Genomic DNA, 23,027 nt, shown 5'->3' on the forward strand with positions numbered 1-23,027 from the left:
TTTTTTTTTTTTTTTTTTTTTTTGAGACGGAGTCTTGCTCTGCCGCCCAGGCTGGAGTACAGTGGCCGGATCTCAGCTCACTGCAAGCTCCGCCTCCCGGGTTCACGCCATTCTCCTGCCTCAGCCTCCCGAGTAGCTGGGACTACAGGCGCCTGCCACCTCGCCCGGCTAGTTTTTTGTATTTTTAGTAGAGACGGGGTTTCACCGTGTTAGCCAGGATGGTCTCGATCTCCTGACCTCGTGATCCGCCCATCTCGGCCTCCCAAAGTGCTGGGATTACAGGCTTGAGCCACCGCGCCCGGCCTCTTTAAGAATTTTTACAGAGGCGGGATCTCGCTTTTATCTTTTCTTTTCTTTTCTTTTTTTTGCCTAGGTTGGTCTTGAACTCCTGGCCTCAAATGATCCTCCCACCTCAGCCTCCCAAAGTGCTGGGATTACAGGTGTGTGCCACCGCGCCCCACTCAGAAATATTGTATTGTAAAAGACAATGAAAAGCATACAAAACAAAAATGATCAGTGAGAAGTTAAATGCCTGGGCAAAAAGGGGTTAGGTCTGCAGCGCTACACCTGATGTAACTTACAGCTGCAACTAGCCGAAACAGCATTACATTTGTTAACTCAACACTTGGTGGCCAGAAATTCATGTCAGGATAATTCATTTGAGCACAGACTAAAGGGTTTGGACTTGTACTTATAGTCCAAGTTTCTCAAACTTGCTGGGTTTTATGAATCATCTGACACTTTAGTTAATAATACAGATGTCCAGGCGGCTCCCTTATAGATCCCGATTATGTGCGCCTAGGAAGCGGCCAGGCAATCGGGATTTCATGGGTTCGGTGCTACCCAGCCCAACGTGACAATGAGAGATCGCTCTGCCTGCCAGGTGAAGGACCTGACGCTGGCGGGCGGCGGGGACTACCAGGTCAGTCCCAGGACAGCCGGCTCCGGCAAGCTCCCCCACGGCATGGCAAGAGCCCAGTGGAAGTTAGCACAGTAAACCCAATCAACAAGCCGCAGTCACCCTTCTTCCCCAGAAATGGCCTCTTCAGCTCTTGCGGGGGAGACTCTGAAAGTCCCCAAAGGACAGAAGTCTAGGAGGAAATGATTGCCGCACAAAGGGATACAGTCTTGGCTACTAAAAACCCTGCGTAGCCGCCTAGGGACCCGCCCCCCCGCGCAGTGCTTCTACCCCCTCCCTATGCAAACGCGAAGAAAAGAAACGCGAGATCCCAGTGCAGGGGCGTGGTCCCACCCTGGCCAATGGAAAATGAGGGCGTGACTTTAAGCCTTTCTTTCATTGGCCCAGGGTCCCAGACCGTCCAGGTCTTGGTGCGCCGCGGCGGAAATCGCGCGGGTACTGAAACGCACTGTCAGCTTCGGGTCCTGGTGCTGCTACTGCCGCCATCATGGTGCGGAAGCTTAAGTTCCACGAGCAGAAACTGCTGAAGCAGGTGGACTTCCTGAACTGGGAGGTCACCGACCACAACCTGCACGAGCTGCGCGTACTGCGGCGTTACCGGCTGCAGCGGCGTGAGGACTACACGCGCTACAACCAGCTGAGCCGTGCGGTCCGTGAACTGGCGCGGCGCCTGCGCGACCTGCCCGAACGCGACCAGTTCCGCGTGCGCGCTTCGGCCGCGCTGCTGGACAAGCTGTATGCTCTCGGCCTGGTGCCCACGCGCGGTTCGCTAGAACTCTGCGACTTCGTCACGGCCTCGTCCTTTTGCCGCCGCCGCCTTCCCACCGTGCTCCTCAAGCTGCGCATGGCGCAGCACCTTCAGGCTGCCGTAGCCTTTGTGGAGCAAGGGCACGTACGCGTGGGCCCTGATGTGGTTACCGACCCCGCCTTCCTTGTCACGCGCAGCATGGAGGACTTTGTCACTTGGGTGGACTCGTCCAAGATCAAGCGGCACGTGCTGGAGTACAATGAGGAGCGCGATGACTTCGATCTGGAAGCCTAGCGGATCTCCCACTTTCCATGGCTGTCTTTTACAGATGGGAAAACTGAGGCCTGATTCTGGAGATTCTATGAGGGTGCTTTCCCCAAGGGTGTCAGATGGTCGTAGGTTCTTAAGAACTTGATTCATCAGTGGCAGGCCTTGCATAGAGCCACGGGAGGTGCGTCCTTGTTTTCCAGGAAATGTTCTTAGAACTTGGACTACTGATTATTAATTGACTCTGCCTTGGAAAGCAGTGGGAAGTAAGTTGGTGCTGCACTGGGGTATTGTTGGCTTCTTGTGTTGGAAACTTTGTAATCTAAAAGGAAAAACCGCAAATCCCTACGCCCTGTTTCCCTTTATCTAGTCTTGTAGTTGGACTGGTTCAATTCGTTTAACTCCAATTCTTGCTCCTGGCCGTGGTTAAGCTGTGTACAGATGATGGAGAGTTTGGCCTTAAGTTTTTATAAACTGAGCGAGACTAGTGTTCAGGATCTCCTCCCTTGTTTAAATGCCAATAAATGCCCCAACTGCTTTGTAAGTGCAACTTTTTAATCTGTCTGGTTTTCCTTTATTTTCTCTAGAGATGGAGTCTTGCTCTGTCACCCAGGCTGGAGTGCAGTTAAGCGATCTCGGCTCACTGCAACTTTCGCCTTCCGGGTTCAAGCAATTTTCCTGCCTCAGCCTCCCGAGTAGCTAGGATTATAGGCACCCGCCATCGCGCCCGGCTAATTTTTGTATTTTTAGTACAGTCAGGGTTTCACCATGTTGGCCAGGCTGGTCTGGAACTCCTGACCTCGTGATTCGCCCGCCTCGGCCTCCCAAAGTGCTGGGATTACAGGCGTGAGCAAACTGTGCCCAGACTCTGGTTTTCTTATATAGAGTCATATTTATAGGTCCTAGGAGCCCAGAGAAGAATAGGGTCAGCAGCGAGCGACCTGCCTATGGATGAGATGTGCAACAGGGGCCAGATGTGGAGGATGCAGGATGTTGTACAGGATTGGGCAAATTTGTCACTTTACCAGTCCCTTCCTTGGAATGAGTGTTTTGGCACAGCTCTTCCTCACATAACTTCCTGTTGATATTCCAGCCCCAGGAAATACCCTATTAGAGGGCTGGGATGTTTGCTTGCCTAAGGAAATAATCACCCTGTAGCTTGGCCATCTAGCGGTTAGAAGTGGCCTGGGAGGTTCCTGAAAATTTAGATGACAGCAGTGATAGAGAATTAGAAGGGAGACTACCAAGTTTTACTCAAGATTTCTTTATTATTTTTTCTTTTCTTTCTTTTTTTTTTTTTTCACACAAGGCCCGGACTGGAGTGCAGTGGAGCTGTCACAGCTCACTGCAGCCTTGATCTCCTGGGCTCAAGCCGTCCTCCCACCTCAGCGTCCCCAGTATCTGGGATTATAAGCATGTGCCACCACACTTGGCTAGTTTTTAATCTTTGTAGACACAGGGTTTTGGCATGTTACCCAGGCTGATCTCAAACTCCTAAGTTGAAGCAATCCTCCTGCCTCAGCCTCCCAAAGTGCTGGGATTACAGGTGTGAGCCACCGTGCTTGGCCAGGTCCTCTAAAAGGAGAATAAATAGGATGCTGAGATCAGTGGATTGGCTTTTAGGGGTTCCTTGTTCGCTTCCCCAGGTGAGACAGCATTTGGTGAAGAAATGATGTAGAGAAGGGGACTTACTACATCATGGGGTGATGTCATACCAAGTACTTCTGCTATATGTCAGCCCCATTTTTAAGTGCACCACCTGTATTGGCCCATTTCAACCTCCCAACAATCCTATAAAGTGGAAAATCCAATTCTCAACTTTTCAGATGAGGGAACTGAGGCAGAGATGGGTCAAATTACCAAAGATTATATAGCCAGTAAGCAATGGACTGGGACTGTGTCAGTATCAGCACACCCAGCCCTTGGTGTGTGTCAGAGTTCAGAAAGAGTCTCTGAACTTGAATTTACAAACCAGCAGGGAAAAGCAGCAGCTTTGTGATCGGTCTCCACAGGATGCTGTATAAAGGTGTGAGGAGGGAGCAAACATTGTACTGGGAAGGCTTTAAGGAAAAGGTGATATTCAAGTTAGGAAGGGAACGAACTCTCATCTAGGCCCTGCTAATGCTAGGCTGCCATTCACTCTTACCAACAACTCTGCAAGGTAGTTGGTGGTATCTGTAACTTCAGTTTGGGAAACAATTGGAATAAGAACTTGTCCAAGGCTAGGTTTCAAGTCCAGTCTCACGTGACTCCAGAGGCCATGTTTATTTCAGTGCTGTCCCTTTAGAAGTGGAAGGAGAGAGAATCCTGCTCTCCAGCTCTGGTGGCTGGGCATAGTCTGCCCATTTGGAGGAACATCCTCAGGACTCCCAAGATTGTGGATCTCATGGAGGAAAAGAAAGTGACTGTACAAGGCAGGACCCCTGTGGCCCTCCAGACCCACAAGGCATGGCAGATAGATCAGCCCCCTTGGAGTAATTGGACCCTGCACCCATGACCCAAGCAGATAAAAACCTCAAAATTCAGGCCAGGTGCGGTGGCTCATGCCTGCAATCCCAGCACTCTGGGAGGCCGAGGCAGGCAGATCACTTGAAGCTAGGAGTTTAAGACCAGCCTGTCCAACATGGTGAAACCCCATCTCTAGCAAAAATATAAAAATGAGTCGGATGTGATGGCACATGTCTGTAAACCCAGCTACTTGGGAGGCTGAGGCAGAAGAATAGCTTGAACCTGGGAGGCAGAGGTTGCAGTGAGCCGAGCTCATGCCACTGCACTCCAGCCTGGGCAACAGAGTGAGATTCCGTCTCTAAATAAATAAATAAATAAAACAAGAATAAAAGCTTTAGACTTAAGAAAAAAAATCTGCTAGGCATGGCGGCTCACGCCTGTAATCCCAGCACTTTGGGAGGCTGAGGCAGGAAAATTGCTTGAACCCGGGAGGCAGAGGTTGCAGTGAGCCGAGATCGTGCAACTGCACTCCAGCCTGGACAACAGAGCAAGACTGTCTCAAAAAAATAAAAAATAAATAAATAAATAATCACTCAGCTAGCTAATAATGGCTACCCCGACAGTGCTTACTATGCCCTAGGCTTTGTGCTGTCTCATGTAGTCCTCACAACAACCTTATGGGCACTATTATTGTGGCCATTTTATCGCTGACAAAACTAAAGCTCAAAGATAATAGCTTACCTGAGTCACAGAGTTAGTGATGGAGGCAGGTTGCACCTAATTCCCTCTGGCTCCGGGTTCTACAATTTTAGCCACTCGGTTACACCGGGAGTGAGCCTACTATGGCTTAGAGCAGTGGTTCTCTTTTTTTTTTTTTTTTTTTAATTTATTTATTATTATTATACTGTAAGTTGTAGGGTACATGTGCATAACGTGCAGGTTTGTTACATATGTATACTTGTGCCTTGTTGGTGTGCTGCACCCATCAACTCGTCATTTACATCAGGTATACCTCCCAATGCAATCCCTCCCCCCGCCCCCCTCCCCATGATAGGCCCCGGTGTGTGATGTTCCCCTTCCCGAGTCCAAGTGATCTCATTGTTCAGTTCCCACCTATGAGTGAGAACATGCGGTGTTTGGTTTTCTGTTCTTGTGATAGTTTGCTAAGAATGATGGATTCCAGCTGCATCCATGTCCCTACAAAGGACACAAACTCATCCTTTTTTATGGCTGCATAGTATTCCATGGTGTAGCAGTGGTTCTCAAACTTGAGCATGCCACATTTGAACCTTGGGAAAGATTGTGAAAACAAATGCTGTCTCCACTCCCTTCATGTTTCTTTTTTTTTTTCTGAGACGGAGTCTTGCTCTGTTGCCAAGGCTGGAGTGCAGTGGCTGGATCTCAGCTCACTGCAAGCTCCGCCTCCCGGGTTCAGGTCATTCTCCTGCCTCAGCCTTCCGAGTAGATGGGACTACAGGCGCCCGCCACCACACAAGGCTAATTTTTTGTATTTTTAATAGAGACAGGGTTTCAGCATGTTAGCCAGGATGGTCTCGATCTCCTGACCTCATGATCCGCCCACCTCTGGCCTCCCAAAGTGCTGGGACTACAGGCATGAGCCACCGCGCCCGGCCCCCTTCATGTTTCTGATTCAGGAGGTCTGGGGTGGACCTGAGAATTTGCATTTCTAACAAGTTCCCAGGTGATTTTGGTGCTGCTAGTCAGGGGACCACACTTTGAAAAGCACAGGGCTTGTTCCTAGCCCAGTGCTTGGCACAGAGCAAACATCACACAGATGCTGCATCCTATTCCAGCACCAGAGGGGCAGAGAGGCTGCAGGGGCTACAGGGAAAAGAGGTCTTGCCTGCCTCTGACTTGCTGTGGGACTAGGGGCATAAGCTTCTTCTCTCTCTAGGCCTCCCTCCATCTCCCTTCTATGATAGGAAGAGGCAGGATGAGATGGCTCTAGTTTCTGTTCTGTTTCTGATTTAGAGAAAAGGATATAAAAGAGTGCTGTCAACACTTGCAAAGTAGAGAAGAATTTAGAGGTGCTTTGCTGCCCCAACAATCCCCAGCCCTGGCTCAGGAAAGCTGTGCAATCTTTAGGACAAACCTTGGTTTTAACATCCAAGAAAGGCTGGGTGCAGTGGCTAACGCCTATATTCCCAGCACTTTGGGAGGCCGAGGCGGGTGGATCACCTGAGGTCAGGAGTTCCGGACCAGCCTGGCTAACATGGAGAAACCTCTACTAAACATACAAAGAAATCTCTACTAAACATACAAAAAATTAGCCTGGTATAGTGGCGGGCCCCTATAATCCCAGCTACTCAGGAGGCTGAGACAGGAGAATCGTTCAAACCCAGGAGGTGGAGGTTGCGCTGAGTCGAGATCAGGCCATTGAACTCCAGCCTGGGCAAAACTTCATCTCAAAGAAAACCCCAAAAAAATCCAAGAATGGGTCCCAACTTTGAAGCCCCTGGGCAGTTTGTAAAGGACATTTCCCCCCTACCTGGGGCCAGGCTGCTTCCCTGCATGGAAGGGCAAAGTCTCAGCAGAGATGAACCAAATCACTCACTCATTCAGCAAATGAGCTGAAAATCAGGAGTGAAAGTAGACCCCTTAAAATATAAGGCAGGGGCCAGGTGCAGTGGTTTACGCCTGTAATCCCAGCACTTTGGGAAGCTGAGGTGGGAGGATTGAGCCCAGGAGTTTGAGACCAGCCTAGGCAACATAGCAAGACTTTGTCTTTACAGGGGAAAAAAAAAAAAAAAGTAACTGGGCTTGGTGGCATGCACCTATGGTCCCAGCTACTCAGGGAGGCTGAGGTGGGAGGATCACTTGAGCCTAAGAGGTAGAAGCTGCTGCGAGCTGTGATCTCAACACTGCACTCTAGCCTGGGGAACACAGGAAGACCCTGTCTCCCAAAAAAAAAAAAAAAAAAATTACAGGGCAGGTAACATTCCATGGGTCCATGGGATAAAAATCAGGGATTTTGGCCAGGTTTATGCCTATAATCCCAACACTTTGGGAAGCCAAGGTGGGTGGATTGCTTGAGTCAAGAGTTCAAGACCAGCCTAGGCAACATGGCGAAACCCCATCCCTACTAAAAATACTAAAATCAGGCCAGGCGCAGTGGCTGAAAGTGCTGTAAACGCTCTAAGTGCTGTAATCCTAGCGCTTTGGGAGGCTGAGACTGGTGGATTGCCTGAGCTCAGGAGTTTGAGACCAGTCTGGGCAACACAGTGAAACCCTGTCTCTACTAAAATACAAAAAATTGGCCAGGTGTGGCGGTGTGCACCTGTAATCCCACCTACTCGGGAGCCTGAGGCAGGAGAATTGCTAGAACCCGGGAGGTGGAGGTTGCAGTGAGCTGAGATCACGCCACTGCACTCCAGCCTGGGCAACAGAACAAGAGTCCGTCTCTAAAAAAATAAAATAAAATAAAATCAGCTGGGTGTGGGGGCAAGCACCTGTAGTCCCAGCTAGTTGGAAGGCTAGGATCGGGAGACTGCTTGAGCCTGGGAGGTGGAGGTTACAGTGAGCCAAGATCACATTGCTGCACTCCAGCCTGGGTGACAGAGTGAGACCCTGTCTCAAAAAAAAAAAAAAAAAAAAAAAGTCAGGCGCAGTGGCTCACGCCTGTAATCCTAGCACTTTGGGAGGCCAAGGCGATGGATCACGTGAGGTCAGGAGTTTGAGACTAGCCTGGCCAACATGATGAAACCCCATCTCTACTAAAAATACAAAAAATTAGCCAGGCATGGTAGCACGTGTGCCTGTAATCCCAGCTACTCAGGAGGCTGAGGCAAGAGAATCATTTGAACCCCGGAGGCAGAGGTTGCAGTGAGCTGAGATCGTGCCACTGCACTCCAGCCTTGGCAACAAGACCAAAACTCCGTCTAAAAAAAAAAAAAAAAATCAGGGATTTTGGAGTCCATAAGGGCTGAAAGTCTGGATTAAAATCCTCACCCTCTGCCTGTACCTAACCCGGGCAAACTATTTCCCCTCAAGTCTGGGCAAGCACTTTTGTCTGCAGGGAAGAGATTCTCTTGGGCTCACCTAAGTAGGCGTCAATTTATTTATTGTAGATATAAGTAAATCAGTCATGGAGAGGTTATTTTATAACAAGTTAAAGACTAACAAAACAGCATTTTTAAAGACTTACTCTGTGCCAGGTACTAGTCTAATCACCTCACCTAGATTAGCTCAATGAACCCTGTAACAACCTTATGAGCTAGGTGCTGTTGTTAACCACATTTTACAGAGAGGGTAACTGAGCACAGAGGGTGAAATAACAAACCCAGGCAACCGTTCCAGCAGGTAACTGAGTCTGGATTTGGATCTAGGCCATCTAGCTCCAGGGCCCAAGACCTTAACCCTTAACCACTTTCATGATTCCTCTCACCCAGGACTGGCTCAGGGACCTTGGAATGGGGGTGGGGTGGGGTGCGGTGGGAGTAGGGAAGAGGTTTGGCTCCCTTGAGCTTTAGGGTCCCGTGTGGCTATAGTTTCTGCAGCCTGGCTCCTGTGACTCCCTTTGTTGCCTGACTTTGCCACCCTTTCACGTCTGCTTCTTCCTCCTAGCGTAATTGGCTGCTGCTTTTTTTTTTTGAGATGGAGTCTCATTCTGTTGCCCAGGCTGGAGTGCAGTGGCACAATCTTGGCTCACTGCAAACTCTGCCTCCTGGGTCAAGTGATTCTTCTGCCCCAGCCTCCCGAGTAGCAGGGATTACAGGCGCCTGCCACCATGCCTGGCTAATTTTTCTATTTTTAGTAGAGACGGGGTTTCACCATATTGGCCCGGCTGGTCTCAAACTGCTGACTTCGTGATCCACCTGCCTTAGCCTCCAAAAGTGCTGGAATTACAGGTGTGAGCCACCGCGACCAGCCATAACTGCCTTTTTTTTTTTTTTGAGACTGAGTCTCGCTCTGTCGCCCAGGCTGTAGTGCAGTGGTGCAATCTCAGCTCACTGCAGGCTCCACCTCCCAGGTTCACACCATTCTCCTGCCTCAGCCTCCCGAGTAGTTGGGACTACAGGCGCCTGCCACCACACCCAGCTAATTTTTTGTATTTTTTAGTAGAGACGGTGTTTCACCATGTTAGCCAGGATGGTCTCCATCTCCTGACCTCATGATCCGTCCGCCTCGGCCTCCCAAAGTGCTGGGATTACAGGTGTGAGCCACTGCGCCCGGCCCATAACTGACTTTACTGTCCTACAAGGTGTCTCCAAGCGGCCAATGAGAAGCACTGGTCCTCAGGATGACTTAGACAGTGCATGGCCTTGGCCTTTAACAACATCGAGTTAGGGAGGAAGTTGTTCCCTTTCCTATTTTCTCTCAGATCTAATAAACCTCAAGGGGAAAGTCTTGGCTGGGGACTAGACTAGGACGCATGTATAATTCTTGCTAATTTCCCCTATTTTTTGAGTAATAAACTGGCCAGGCATGGGGCTTACACCTGTAATCCCAACACTTTGAGAAGCCAAGGCAGGAAGATCTCTTGAGCCCAGGAGTTCAAAACCAGCCTGGGCAACATAGCTAAACCTCGTCTCTAAAAAAATAAATTAGACCGGGCCTGGTGGCTCGGGCCTATAATCCCAGCACTTTGGGAGGCCAAGGTGGGCAGATCACCTGAGGTCAGGAGTTTGAGACCAGCCTGACCAATGTGGAGAAATCCCGTCTCTATTAAAAAATACAAAATTAGCCAGTCATGGTGGTTTATGCCTGTAATCTCAGCTACTCAGGAGGCTGAGGCAGGAGAACTGCTTGAACCCAGGAGGTGGAGGTTGCAATGAGCTGAGATTGCGCCATTGCACTCCAGCCTGGGCAACAAGAGTGAAACTCCGTCTCAAATAAATAAATAAATAAATAAATTAGCTGAGTGTGGTGGCATGCAGCTGTAGTTCCAGCTACTTGAGAGACTGAGGTGGAAGGATCACTTGAGCCCATGTGATTGAGGCTGCAGTGCGCTATGATCACACCATTGCACTCTAGCCTGAGCAACAGAGTAAGACTCCATCTCAATAAAAAGAGTAACAAAATGTCCAGGTTTTATTTCTAGATTATGTCTTAATCCAGCTACTTCCTATCACATCCCCCAACATACTTTCATGCCAGGTCTGCTCACTGACTTCCAGGCCTCCACACTTAGTTGCCTACATTCAGTTCTCTACCAAGCAGCCAGTGAGAGCTCACTAAAGCCGGAATCTGCTATCATAACTATTTAAAAACCCTCATCTGCGGACAGGCATGGTGGCTCATGCCTGTAATCCCAGCACTTTGGGAGGCCAAGGGGGCGGATCACCTGAGGTCAGGAATTCGAGACCAACCTGGCCAACATGGTGAAATCCCATGTCTACTAAAAATATGAAAATTAGCCAGGCATGGTGGTGCATGCCTGTAATCCCAGCTGCTCAGGAGGATGAGGCAGAATTGCTTGAACCCGGGAGATGGAGGTTGGAGTGAGCAGAAATCATGCCACTGCAGTCCAGCCTGGGCGACAGAGGAAGATCTGTCTCAAAAACAAAAATAAAGCCCCTCTGCAGCCCCCCCCCAAAAAAAACCTCTTCAGCAATGGAGGTAAAATCCAAACTCCCCACTGTGGCCTGCAGGCCCTTACCTGCCCCTGTGTCCCAGCTGCCTCTGTGATCTTACCGCCCTCCACTTCCTCTCTGGGCTGGACACCTTCCTGCTCTCAACCTCCTCTTCTCTAGGTAAGGATTCTCCTGCCCATGGGCAACTAGAAGATTTTAAGGGATACACAGATTCCACTTTAATGTCATTGAATAATAGAGTGAGAAAGTGGTTCTTCCCTCTTCTGTCCTCTTTGAATTTTTCTGATTACATCAAAGAAAAATTCTATTAGTGTGACTCCTTATCACTTCGACACTTGCTAATCTCTGATTTTTATAAAGTCTCCAGACTTACAGCTTTCTGCAGACATCCACATCTATCTAGCAAGATTATATTAGGTTGGTGCCATTAATTTTAATGGCAAAAACTGCAATTACTTTTTTTTTTTCTGAGACGAGTTTCACTCTTGTTGCCCAGGCTGGAGTGCAATGGCACCATCTTGGCTCACCACAACCTCTGCTTCCTGGGTTCAAGCGATTCTCTTGCCTCAGCCTCCTGAGTAGCTGAGTACAGGCATGCACCACCATGCCAGGCTAATTTTATATTTTTAGTAGAGACGGGGTTTCTCCATGTTGGTCAGGCTGGTCTCGAACTCCTAACCTCAGGTGATTCGCCCGCCTTGGCCTCCCAAAGTGCTGGTATTACAGGCATATGCCACCACACCTGGCCAATGTTGCCCTTTTAAATACATGTAGTCAGGCTTTTTTTTCTTAAATTAATTGATTTAAAGCCGTTAAGCACAGTGTGTGTATGTGGCCAACATTCTGAAGCTGAGATTCCAGAGGTAGCCCCTTCTGAAACACCCACTGGCTCTAAATGAACCCCTGGGCCAGGTGCTCTGGTTTTTGTTTGTTTTGAGACAGGGTCTCCAGGCTGAGTGTAGTGGCAGAATCACAGCTTACTGCAGCCTTGACTTCCGGGGCTCAAGTGATCCTCCCACCTCAGCCTTCCAAGTAGCTGGGATCATGACTCACACCACTACACCTAGCTAATTTTTTTTTTGTAGAGACTGGATTTTGTCATGTTGCCCAGGCTGGTCTCAAACTCATGGGCTACTTCCACCTTGGCCTCTCAAAGTGCTGGGATTACAGGCGTGAGCCACTGTGCCTGGCCTGGTTTTGTTTTGTTTTTTCAGTGATACAGGAAGTTATTCAGCTAAGTGAGGAACTAGAACCTTTCTCCTGGACCTCCATGCATGAATTTGGGAACTTCTTTCTCAGTCTCAGTCTATTTTCCTCCAATGTTTAGGGTCTTTGTTCTCTTCTGTGCAGTCCTGACCATTAGATGTGACCTCCGTGGTTGTAAGGGATGGTTGTTTGGATACAAAATACCTAATATCCTGTGTGTCAAAATTCCCTAGTGAAGTCAGGCCCTGGGCTTCTCTTTTTTTGTCAGTCTCATAAATCAGGCAGACATGAGCTTTTATTCGTGGATGCACCAAATAAATACCCTAGTGGACAGATTTGCTCAGCCTGGCCACTGAAAGAGCCACCTAAATAAAATCTCAGGTCCAAAAAAATTGGCCTTCGAGGGCCCCAGCACCCTTTTTACCAGTCTAGTAGTAGCCTTTCATCAGCCTAATTTCCTGTTATTTTTAGTCTGAATGTATGGTGTAATGTGCATGAAATACACAAGTCCACATCTTAGCATTCCCTGGACTAAAAAATGTGCCAAAGGTGGATACTTTGCTTCTGTCATACGTTAGTAGTCAACTTCTCTATACATCAAACATTCAGCAAATTCAAACATTTTCCTTGAAAGTTGTGTTACTTTGGCCAAATTACTTAACCTCTCTGAGCTTCAGTGTGTCTACTTCTTCATGTCATGATTGAGAGTTAATATCTACTGGCTTAAAAAAGAAAAAAAAGGAAAAAAATTAAATGAGATGATGGGTGTGAAGCAGGGTGTGGATGAATGTAAGCATTCAATAAATATTGTTTTAAAATTGTAATCTCAGCCGTCCCGACTTGCAGAGGCTACACCCTGGTAGGACTGAATCTCCTAAATCTCTTGCACCAATTCAATCATTCCTTCACCCAGGGTCTACTGAGCACCATCCCTTATGCTGGACTCTGGCTACTTAAGTAGGAATCAAGCCAGGTCCCTGCCATTGCTCAGCCCGCAGCCGAGTGAGAAAGAAGCTGGCAACAGCAGCAAACAGGCAATAATCGGGGTATATATCTGCTTTTGTAAGGCAAGTGGGGGAGCGAAGGTCTGTGTCTGAAACTTGGGTGTGAGGGGTTAGGAGGAGTAATCCACGCAATTGGCACTGTCCGTTTAAAAGGACGGGCGCAGGAGGGGGAAGGGGACTCCAGGTGCAGCCCTACGACCCGGGAACATCTGCGGGAGGCGGCAGGACCCAGTGCCTTGAATGCCGGGCCACAAGATCAGCCTCCTCCCATTGGCGAAAGGAGCCCCGAGAGCTTGTGCTCAGGAGGGAGGCCTCGGCCTGGTCAAGTCATCTTGCAGGAAGGGTCCCGGACAGTGCAAAGCAAATGCAGGAGGGCCCCCACCCTAGCCGTTGGGAAATGCGCCAGCCGTTGAAGGCGGAAGTAACGGCCTGCAGGCAACGGAACTCCCAGCGTTCGCAAAGTAGGGAGGAGCCGGAAACTCAGGGCTCGAGGCCTGTGGGCCCAGCGGTGCGGCAGCCGCTAGGGGGGGCGGGCCCAGCTCTCCCAGGGCAGGTGATTGGTCGGTCCCGGTGGCGGCAGCGGCGCGTGCGACGGTCACCTCGGTTTGGGTGAGTCCCTGGGTTCGAGCCCGGGCCCCGCCAGCTGCCGAGTTGCCTCTCGGTGCCGGGCTGTGACTCCCTGTGGCCGGCCCCGCACTCTGGCCTCCCGGGGCGTCATCTGGAGGGGTAGAGCCAGGCCGGGGACTCCTTTTGGGAGAGTTTCCGTTCTTCTATTCCGTACTGTCCGGCCAGGACCCCTCAGGGACTTTTGTGGGGCAGGGGTGAATCACGCATGGCCTAGATGACCCCATGCCTAGAAAAAGGCGGTGCGGGGCGGTGGCGGCGCGCACGGCCGAATGGAGCAGATAGCGTCCCCGGGGTTGGAGCCCGGTAGCAGGGGTAGGGAAACGCGGAGGCTGGCAGGATGTGGACCCAGGGAACGCGAGGCGGGGGCGCCGGATGGGAAGACGCGAAAGAGGGGGAACGGATGGGGGAAGGGGCTAGACAGGGAGGGAGGATGGAGCGTGGGCGGGGCCTGGTCGGGTCGTACTTCAGGGAGTTGGAGGCGGGGGATAATGGTGGAGAATAAAACCACCTTGGGCTAAGGTCCGAACACTTGGAGGCAGCACCATCCAAGGAATGGGTTGAAACAGCAGGAGCTCGCCAAGAACAGCCTTGAAGGAAGGTAAAGGAACCGCCCCAGTATCCAGGTCATCAGCTTCAAAGGTTGTGTGGTTCTTGGCAGAGCGGAAGCCCACACCAAGATAGTGCATGATAGGCCTAGTAAAGGTGCTTGGGATTTGGTCATTACTTTGGTGATGAACTGAAGACATAATGACTTAAAAAATTTTTTTATTATGAAAGATTTCAAACTTACACAAAAGTACAGAAAAGTAGAGACAATAGCATATATACCATTACGGATGATTTGAATAACATACCATATGAATCCCAAGCACTCATCATGAGGCCTCAGTCACTCAGGAATGGCAATCCCTGGTTGCACTGCAAAGATATTAAGACATGCCTCAGGCTGGGTGCAGTGGCTCATGCTTGTAATTCGAGCACTTTGGGAGGCTGAAGCAGGCGGATCACTTGAGGTCAGGAGTTTCAGACCAGCCTGGCCAACATGATGAAACCCCTTCTCTACTAAAAATACAAACATTAGCCGGGCATGGTGGTGCACGCCTGTAATCCCAGCTACTCAGGAGGCTGAGGCAGGAGAATCACTTGAACCCAGGAGGTGGAGGCTGCAGTGAGGCAAGATCACACCACTGCCGTCCAGCCTGGGAAACAGAGCGAGACTCTATTTCAAAAAAAAAAAAAAAATGCCGGGCGTGGTGGTTCACGCCTATAATCCCAGCACTGTTGGAGGCCGAGGCGGGCGGGATCACGAGGTCAGGAGATCGAGAGCATCCTTGCTAACACGGTGAAACCCCGCCTCTACTAAAAATACAAAAACAAAAGTAACCGGGCGTGGTGGCGGGCGCTTGTAGTCCCAGCTACTCAGGAGGTTGAGGCAGGAGAATGGCGTGAACCCGGGAGGCGGAGCTTGCAGTGAGCCGAGATCGCACCGCTGCACTCCAGCCTGGGCGACAGAGCCAAGACTGCGTCCCAAAAAAAAAAAAAAAAGACACATCTTAAATTCACACTGATAATAGGCTAATCTTATCTACTAAAAAGTTCCTTTTATGACGGGGCGCGGCATCTCACGCCTGTAATCCCAGCACTTTCGGAGGCCTAGGCAGGCGGATCACCTGAGGTCAGGAGTTCGAGACCAGCCTGACCAACATGGAGAAACCCCATCTCTACTGAAAAAAAAAAAAGTACAAAATTAGCCAGGCGTGGCAGCGCACGCCTGTAATCCCAGCTACCAGGGAGGCTGAGGCAGGAGAATGGCGTGAACCCAGGAGGCGGGACTTGCAGTTAGCTGAAATGGTGCGGTCGCACTCCAGCCTGGGTACAAGAGGGAAACTCTGTCTCAAAAAAAAAAAAATTTCTTTTACGTTTAAAGGTTATAGAGTTTCAGTTATTCAAGATAAAAAGACTTCTGGAGAGTTCTGCACAGCAGTGTTGAACATACTTAAGTTTACAGAACTGTACACCTAAAAATGGTTAAGATGACGAATTTCTTTTTTTTTTTTTTTTTTTTGAGACGGAGTGTCGTGCTGTGTCACCCAGGCTGGAGTGCAGTGGCGCGATCTCGGCTCACTGCAAGCTCCGCCTCCCAGGTTCAGGCCATTCTCCTGCCTCAGCCTCCGAGTAGCTGGGACTACAGGCGCCCGCCACCATGCCCGGCTAGTTTTTTGTATTTTTAGTAGAGACGGGGTTTCACCATGTTAGCCAGGATGGTCTCGATCTCCTGACCTCGTGATCCGCCCGCCTCGGCCTCCCAAAGTGCTGGGATTACAGGCTTGAGCCACCGCGCCCGGCCAAGATGACGAATTTCATGATATGTGAATTTAGCCACAGTTTTTTTTTTTTCATTTTACAGACAGGGTCTTGCTATATTGCTCAGGTTGGCTTCAAACTCCTGGGCTCAAGCGTACCTCCTGCCTCAGCCTCCAGAGTAGCTGGGACTAAAGGCAAGCACAACTGCACCTGGCAAACCACAATTTTTAAGTTCCTTTTAAATTAAACAAAATCGACCAGGCACAGTGGCTCACACCTGTAATCCCAGCACTTTGGGAGGCCAAGGCGGACGGATCACGAGATCAGAAGATCGAGACCATCGTGGCTAACACGGTGAAACCTTGTCTCTACTAAAAATACAAAAAATTAGCCTTGTGTGGTGGCAGGCGCCTGTAGTGCCAGCTACTCGGGAGGCTGAGGCAGGAGAATGGCATGAACCCGGGAGGCAGAGCTTGCAGTGAGCCGAGATCGTACCACTGCACTTCAGCCTGGGCGACAGAGCGAGACTCCATCTCAAAAAAATTAATTAATTAAACAAAATCTAATGTTTCAAATGAAGAAAAAGATCTGACTTCACTTGGGCAATGGAAAGTAACTCACTGGCCAAGTAGAGGGCTATGGAGTTGTATTTTTCACTGTAGAGGCTCTGGAATGAACCTGTTGATTTTGGTGCTGAGAGCACTGGACCTGGCCTGGGATGGAGGTTAGGCACTGGAGGTGCCCTCTGGTTTACACTAGAACCAGAGGGTTGGGCCAGCCCAGCAGTGCGAGTCAGATTTCTCCCAAATGTTCCTGTTTTCTTATAGTCTAAGGCTCACAGGAGTGTGAATAAAGTGTGAATTCACCTTTCTCCCCACTCCCATTCTTTAGGGTCCACCTGAAGTGGGAAGTCTGTTTTCAAAATGACATCTACTTGTCTTGTTTCCCTAATGTACTTTATGTAAGTTCTTCACACTACTGGCGCATTGGCGTTACTTGTTTTTTTTTTTTTTTTTTTTTTTTTGAGACGGAGTCTCGCTCTGTAGCCCGGGCTGGAGTGCAGTGGCCGGATCTCAGCTCACTGCAAGCTCCGCCTCCCGGGTTCACGCCATTCTCCTGCCTCAGCCTCCCGAGTAGCTGGGACTACAGGCACCCGCCACCTCGCCCGGCTAGTTTTTTGTATTTTTTAGTAGAGACGGGGTTTCACGGTGTTCGCCAGGATGGTCTCGATCTCCTGACCTCGTGATCCGCCCGTCTCGGCCTCCCAAAGTGCTGGGATTACAGGCTTGAGCCACCGCGCCCGGCCTGGCGTTACTTGTTAAGCAGCCCTCCACATCCTAGCTCTTTTCCAAGTGAGTCCCACATAAGTAACCCTGAAACCTTCTTTCTGCCCACCTAAAAACAAAACTAGACTATGAGGAAGTAACAGCCAGATTTTTTAAAAATAAAATATAATTTAAAATAATTTTTTACTTTAAAAAGTAGAGACATAGGCCGGGCGCGGTGGCTCACGCCTGTAATCCCAGCACTTTGGGAGGCCGAGGCGGGTGGATCACAAGGTCAGGAGATCGAGACCACAGTGAAACCCCGTCTCTACTAAAAATACAAAAAAATTAGCCGGGCGCGGTGGTGGGCGCCTGTAGTCCCAGCTACTCAGGAGGCTGAGGCAGGAGAATGGCGTGAACCCGGGAGGCGGAGCTTGCAGTGAGCCGAGATCGCGCCACTGCACTCCAGCCTGGGCGACAGCGCGAGACTCCGTCTCCAAAAAAAAAAAAAGTAGAGACATAGCCTCACTACATTGTCCAGGTTGGTCTTGAACTCCTGGCCTCAAGTGATTCTCCTGTCTTGGCCTCCCAAAGTGCTGGAATTACAGGCATGAGCCACCATGCCTGGCTAGAGTTTCTTTTTTCTTTTGAAGTCTTGCTCTGTCGCCCACCGTGGAGTGCAGTGGCACGATCTCGGCTCACTGAAACCTCCGCCTCCCAGGTTCAAGCGAATCTCCTACCTCAGCCTCCCGAGTAGCTGGGATTACAGGTGCCTGCCACCACGTCCAGCTAATTTTTGTATTTTTGGTTTTGTTTGTTTGTTTGAGACGGAGTCTCGCTCTGTCGCCCGGGCTGGAGCGCAGTGGCCAGATCTCAGCTCACTGCAAGCTCCGCCTCCCGGGTTTACGCCATTCTCCTGCCTCAGCCTCCTGAGTAGCTGGGACTACAGGCGCCCGCCACCTCGCTCGGCTAGTTTTTTGTATTTTTTTAGTAGAGACGGGGTTTCACCGTGTTAGCCAGGATGGTCTCGATCTCCTGACCTCGTGATCCGCCCGCCTCGGCCTCCCAAAGTGCTGGGATTACAGGCTTGAGCCACCGTGCCCGGCCAATTTTTGTATTTTTAGTAGAAATGGGGTTTCACCATGTTGGTCAGGCTGGTTTCAAACTCCTGACCTCGTGATCCACCCACCTCAGCCTCCAGAAGTGCTGGGATTATAGGCGTGAGCCACTGCGCCCAGCAAGTTTGGGGTTTTTGACTCCTCTTGTCTTCCTCCAGGGACCCTAGAACCAGTGTTTCCTCTGGAACTAAATTTTCATAATATGAGTTGACACTTAGTTGAGAATTAAATAAATTAATTCAATTTACAATTGAATAAAGTAATTAATTGAATTAATTGAAATTAATTCAATTAAACAGTTGAATAAACTGCATAGAGAGTTACATTGGTTAATGAATGGTGGCTATTCAGGAAACTATAGAGGAACTGCTCAGAAAAGGCGGGGCGCAGTGACTCACACCTATAATCCCAGCACTTTGAGAGGCTGAAGAGGGAAGATTGCTTGAGCCCAAGAGTTCAAGACTAGCCCAGGCAACATAGGGAGATCCTGTCTGTACCGATAAATTATAAAATTGGCTGGGTGTGGTGGTGTACACCTGTGGTCCCAGTTACTGGGGAAGCTGAGGTAGGAGGATCGCTTCACCCAGTAGATTGAGGCAACAGTGAGCTATGCTTGCGCCACTACACTCCAGCCTGGGTGATAGAGAGGACACTGTCTCAAAAAAAAGAAAAAAAGGAAATATCTGTAGGAAAATAATGTTATTGCTAATATATGACTAATTTACCCTTTAACTTCCTTTTTTCTCATGGAAACAATTGTGATTTTGCATTAAGTTAATGTTTTTTCAGGAATGTGGCCATCATATTATGTCATAACTGCATAACTGCCTGTATACAGGAGATGATATGAAATGAATGAACCATTTTCTTACGTTTTTCTTGTAGGGAAGATGGAAGAGTTGAGTCAAGCCCTGGCTAGTAGCTTTTCTGTGTCTCAAGATCTGAACAGCACAGCTGCCCCACACCCCCGCCTATCCCAGTACAAGTCCAAGTACAGTTCCTTGGAGCAGAGTGAGCGCCGCCGGCGGTTACTGGAACTGCAGAAATCGTAAGGAAGCTTTAACTCCTTGGCTTCTTTCTCTGGGCTAGGAGCTGTGAACCATTCCGAAGGCTCTAGGCTTGTCTCTACAGAGTCCCCCTTCAAAGTAGACTTTTTGTTGGCTGGCTGGCTGATCTTCTTGCCCACAGATTGGGATTCGGAGGGGTAAATCCTGGCAGAGTTAGGTTTCTTTTCTTTTTTTTTTTTTTTTTGAGACAGAGTCTCGCTCTGTCGCCCAGGCTGGAGTGCAGTGGCGCGATCTCCGCTCACGGCGAGCTCTGCCTCCGGGTTCACGCCATTCTCCTGCCTCAGCCTCCCGAGTAGCTGGAACTACAGGCGCCCACCACCACGCCCGGCTAATTTTTTGTATTTTTTAGTAGAGACGGGGTTTAGCCAGGATGGTGTCCATCTCCTGACCTCGTGATCCGCCCGTCTCGGCCTCCCAAAGTGCTGGGATTACAGGCGTGAGCCACCGTGCCCGGCCAATAGGTTTCTTTTATACCCAGAGCTTAGGAGATGAGGAAGTAGGGAGAGACCAAACTTTTAAACCGAAAGCTCAATTATTTGGTTAAGTTTTTCTTTTTTTTCCTGGCAGCTGTACTGAGCTCTGTGGTTTAGGAACTTGTGAAAGCCACGCCCAGACTTTCACTCCTCACATTTCCTGGGATGCTTGTGTTTGGCTTCTGTACTCTGAATGCTGGTATTGGTGTGGTCTTCCCATCTGCCGTCAGCCCAAATGTTTCTGTGGCACTCTTGGGAGTTCAAGACAAATAATTCCTAAGGGAATCTGAGGAAATGTCTTCCATACACTCAATTGTAAGTGCCAAGATGGGCAAACAGGGAAATAGGGCAGGATAAGAGTGTTTAAGGGTGAGCTGCTCTGAAGGTGGGGCCGATTCTTATATTCTCAGTGCAGCATGGGCCTCTTCTGGGTCATAAATTAAGGAATTAGGGATCAGAAGAAACTACTAACAGCTGCATAGTTTCCATACAGTCTGCATTTTGCCCAGTGTTGCATCACTGGTTGTGTTTGGCAGAGATGGTTGGTTCCCTGTGGCTCTGGGTGGCTTTGCAGAATACATTTCCAGATCATTCCTCTCCCCATTTTTAAAAATGTAGTTATCTTTGAATAGGTAATACATTTATATGATTGAAAATTTAAAATATACAGAAGAGGCCAGGTACAGTGGCTCACGCCTGTAATCCCAGCACTTTGGGTGGCTGAGGCGGGTGGATCACCTGAGGTCAGGAGTTCGAGACCAGCCTGACCAACATGGCAAAAAACTGTCTCTACTAAAAATACAAAAATTAGCCCGAGATGGTGGTGCACGCCTATAGTCCCAGCTACTTAGGAGGCTGAGACAGGAGAATCACTTGAACCCGGGAGCTGGAGGTTGTAGTGAGCCAAGATCGCGCCACTGTACTCCAGCCTGGGCAACAGAGCTAGACTCTCTCTCAAAAAAATAAAATAAATGAATTGAAGAGTATATGGTGAAGTCTTCTTCCCATTTCTGTCCCATAGCTATCCAGTTCCTCTCCTGTATTATTAGTTTCTTGTGTATCCTTCCAAATATATATATATATTAGACAGGGTGTCACTCCGTTGTTCAGGCTGGAGTGTGCAGATCCTGGCTCACTGCAGCCTCAACCTCCCAGGCTCAAGTGATCCTCCCACCTCAGCCTCTGAAGTAGGTGGGACTACAGGCACACTCCATAGCACCTGGCTAATTTTTTAATATTTTGTAGGTATAGGGTCTCCCTCTGTTGCTCAGGCTGATCTTGAACTCTTAGGCTCAACTGATCCTCCACCTTGACCTCCCAAAGTGCTGGGATTTCAGATGTGAGCCACTACGACCGGCCCTTCTGAAGATATTCTATGTATATATGAGCAAGTGTGTGTGGTAGTATATGTATAAAAGCTTTTTTTTTTTTTTTTGAGATGGAGTCTCGCTCTGTCACCCAGGCTGGAGTGCAATGGCCGGATCCCGACTCACACAAGCTCCGCCTCCTGGGTTTACGCCATTCTCCTGCCTCAGCCTCCCAAGTAGCTGGGACTACAGGCGCCCACCACCTCGCCCGGCTAGTTTTTTTGTATTTTTTAGTAGAGATGGGGTTTCACCATGTTAGCCAGGATGGTCTCGATCTCCTGACCTCGTGATCCGCCCGCCTCGGCCTCCCAAAGTGCTGGGATTACAGGCTTGAGCCACCGCGCCTGGCCTTTTTTTTTTTTTTTAAACTCTGTCACCCAGGCTGAGTACTGTGGCATGATCTTGGCTTACTGCAACCTCAGCCCCCCAAGTAGCTGGGACCACTGGCACAGGCCACCACACCCAGCTAATTTTTGTATTTTTGGTAGAGACAGAATTTCACTATGTTGCCCAAGCCGATTTTGAACTCGTAAGCTCAAGTGGTCTGACCCAATTCACCCTCCCAAAGGGCTGGGATTACAGGCAGGAGCCACTGCGCCTGGCCTTTTTTTTTTTTAAACACAAGTAGCAGTATACTATATACTGTTCTGCACATTTATTTAGTGGTGTTTTGGGGGAGAAATTCTATATCAGTTCATAAAGTACCACATCATTCCTTTTTCATGGTGCCAGGTATTCCATGGAATGGATACTTCATAATGCCATCTAGCCAGTCCTTCCTGATGGGCGTCTGGGCAGTTTTCTTCTTTTGTGATTACAAACAATGCTCAGGAAATAACCACAGGCAGACTTTCTTTCACACATGTACAAATATACCAGCTCTTTTATTCTCGAGATAAAAGACCATTGTGCTTTCATATGTTCTCTCTGGTGTGTGCCTTTTTGTAGTGAGCATGAACATGTATGTGTTTAAGAGAAACCAGCTGTGTTGGTTTCACTGCCTCAGTGGTGGAATTCCTGCCTTAGCATTGAAGAAATCAAGTGTGGGAGGTTATGTGGTATTTCCAAATCACTTTGAAACAATTAGGTTCCAAAAAGTTCTTTTTTTTTCTATTCAGTTTCCCAAACTTTCTAGCATGTGTTGTTTTAAAACAAGATAATGATAAAGGGAAACAAATAAATAAAATATATTAAATTGTAAACTAAGTGGCCTTTTTTGAAAGTTAGACAGGAACTGGAGAAAGACCAGGCTTCTGAGAAAGCTGTATAAGCTGGGCACAGTGGCATACACCTACAGTCCCTACAAAAGAAAAAGTTCTCTTTAAAAACAAAAAAGGTGTATAAAGCAGAAATCTCCAGAAGCTGTCCTTGCTTTAGACTTCTCACTACATCTCAGTGGCTCTTCTCTTCCATCCCTGGGGTCTTTGGATGAGCTGTCTGCTAGGCAGGAAGGTGTCAGCTCTCATCTGGGGTGGGATGGGGTAGGGGTGAAATTAGCCTTTCCAGCTAGTGAACCTTGGAAATTTCTTTAGATATTTTATTTTGCATTCTTAGGAAACTCTGAGGAAGACTGAGTGTATTCAGAGGGGGTTTCCCTATTTAGGATTTTGAGGGGGCAGTCACTGGTTTAGCCTTGCAAAGGAGATTCCATCATTTCTTA

The 23,027-nt window shown here is 49.0% G+C and overlaps 2 protein-coding genes across 3 annotated transcripts in view; both read left to right on the forward strand.

Moving 5' to 3' along the window:
* The window catches only part of IMP3 (IMP3, U3 small nucleolar ribonucleoprotein), a 9,027-nt gene extending 6,543 nt beyond the window's left edge, over positions 1-2,484 (forward strand). The window contains exon 2 of the mRNA XM_025390301.1: positions 1,307-2,484. Coding sequence (XP_025246086.1) covers positions 1,407-1,961 — 555 coding nt within the window. The 5' untranslated portion in view covers positions 1,307-1,406 and the 3' untranslated portion in view covers positions 1,962-2,484. The remainder of the gene's footprint in view (positions 1-1,306) is intronic.
* A 10,492-nt stretch (positions 2,485-12,976) lies between these two features.
* SNUPN (snurportin 1) overlaps positions 12,977-23,027 on the forward strand; it is a 31,794-nt gene continuing 21,743 nt past the window's right edge. Inside the window, exons 1-2 of one of the 2 annotated variants that reach the window (XM_025390268.1) lie at positions 12,977-13,188; positions 19,346-19,508. In XM_025390268.1, the coding sequence (XP_025246053.1) occupies positions 19,351-19,508 (158 nt within the window). In that variant the 5' untranslated portion in view covers positions 12,977-13,188; positions 19,346-19,350. Of the gene's footprint in view, positions 13,189-13,657; positions 14,086-19,345; positions 19,509-23,027 lie in introns of those variants that run through there. The other variant, XM_025390267.1, reaches the window with a different exon arrangement.

Source organism: Theropithecus gelada, chromosome 7a, assembly GCF_003255815.1.
Source record: "Theropithecus gelada isolate Dixy chromosome 7a, Tgel_1.0, whole genome shotgun sequence".
Taxonomy (NCBI): domain Eukaryota; kingdom Metazoa; phylum Chordata; class Mammalia; order Primates; family Cercopithecidae; genus Theropithecus; species Theropithecus gelada.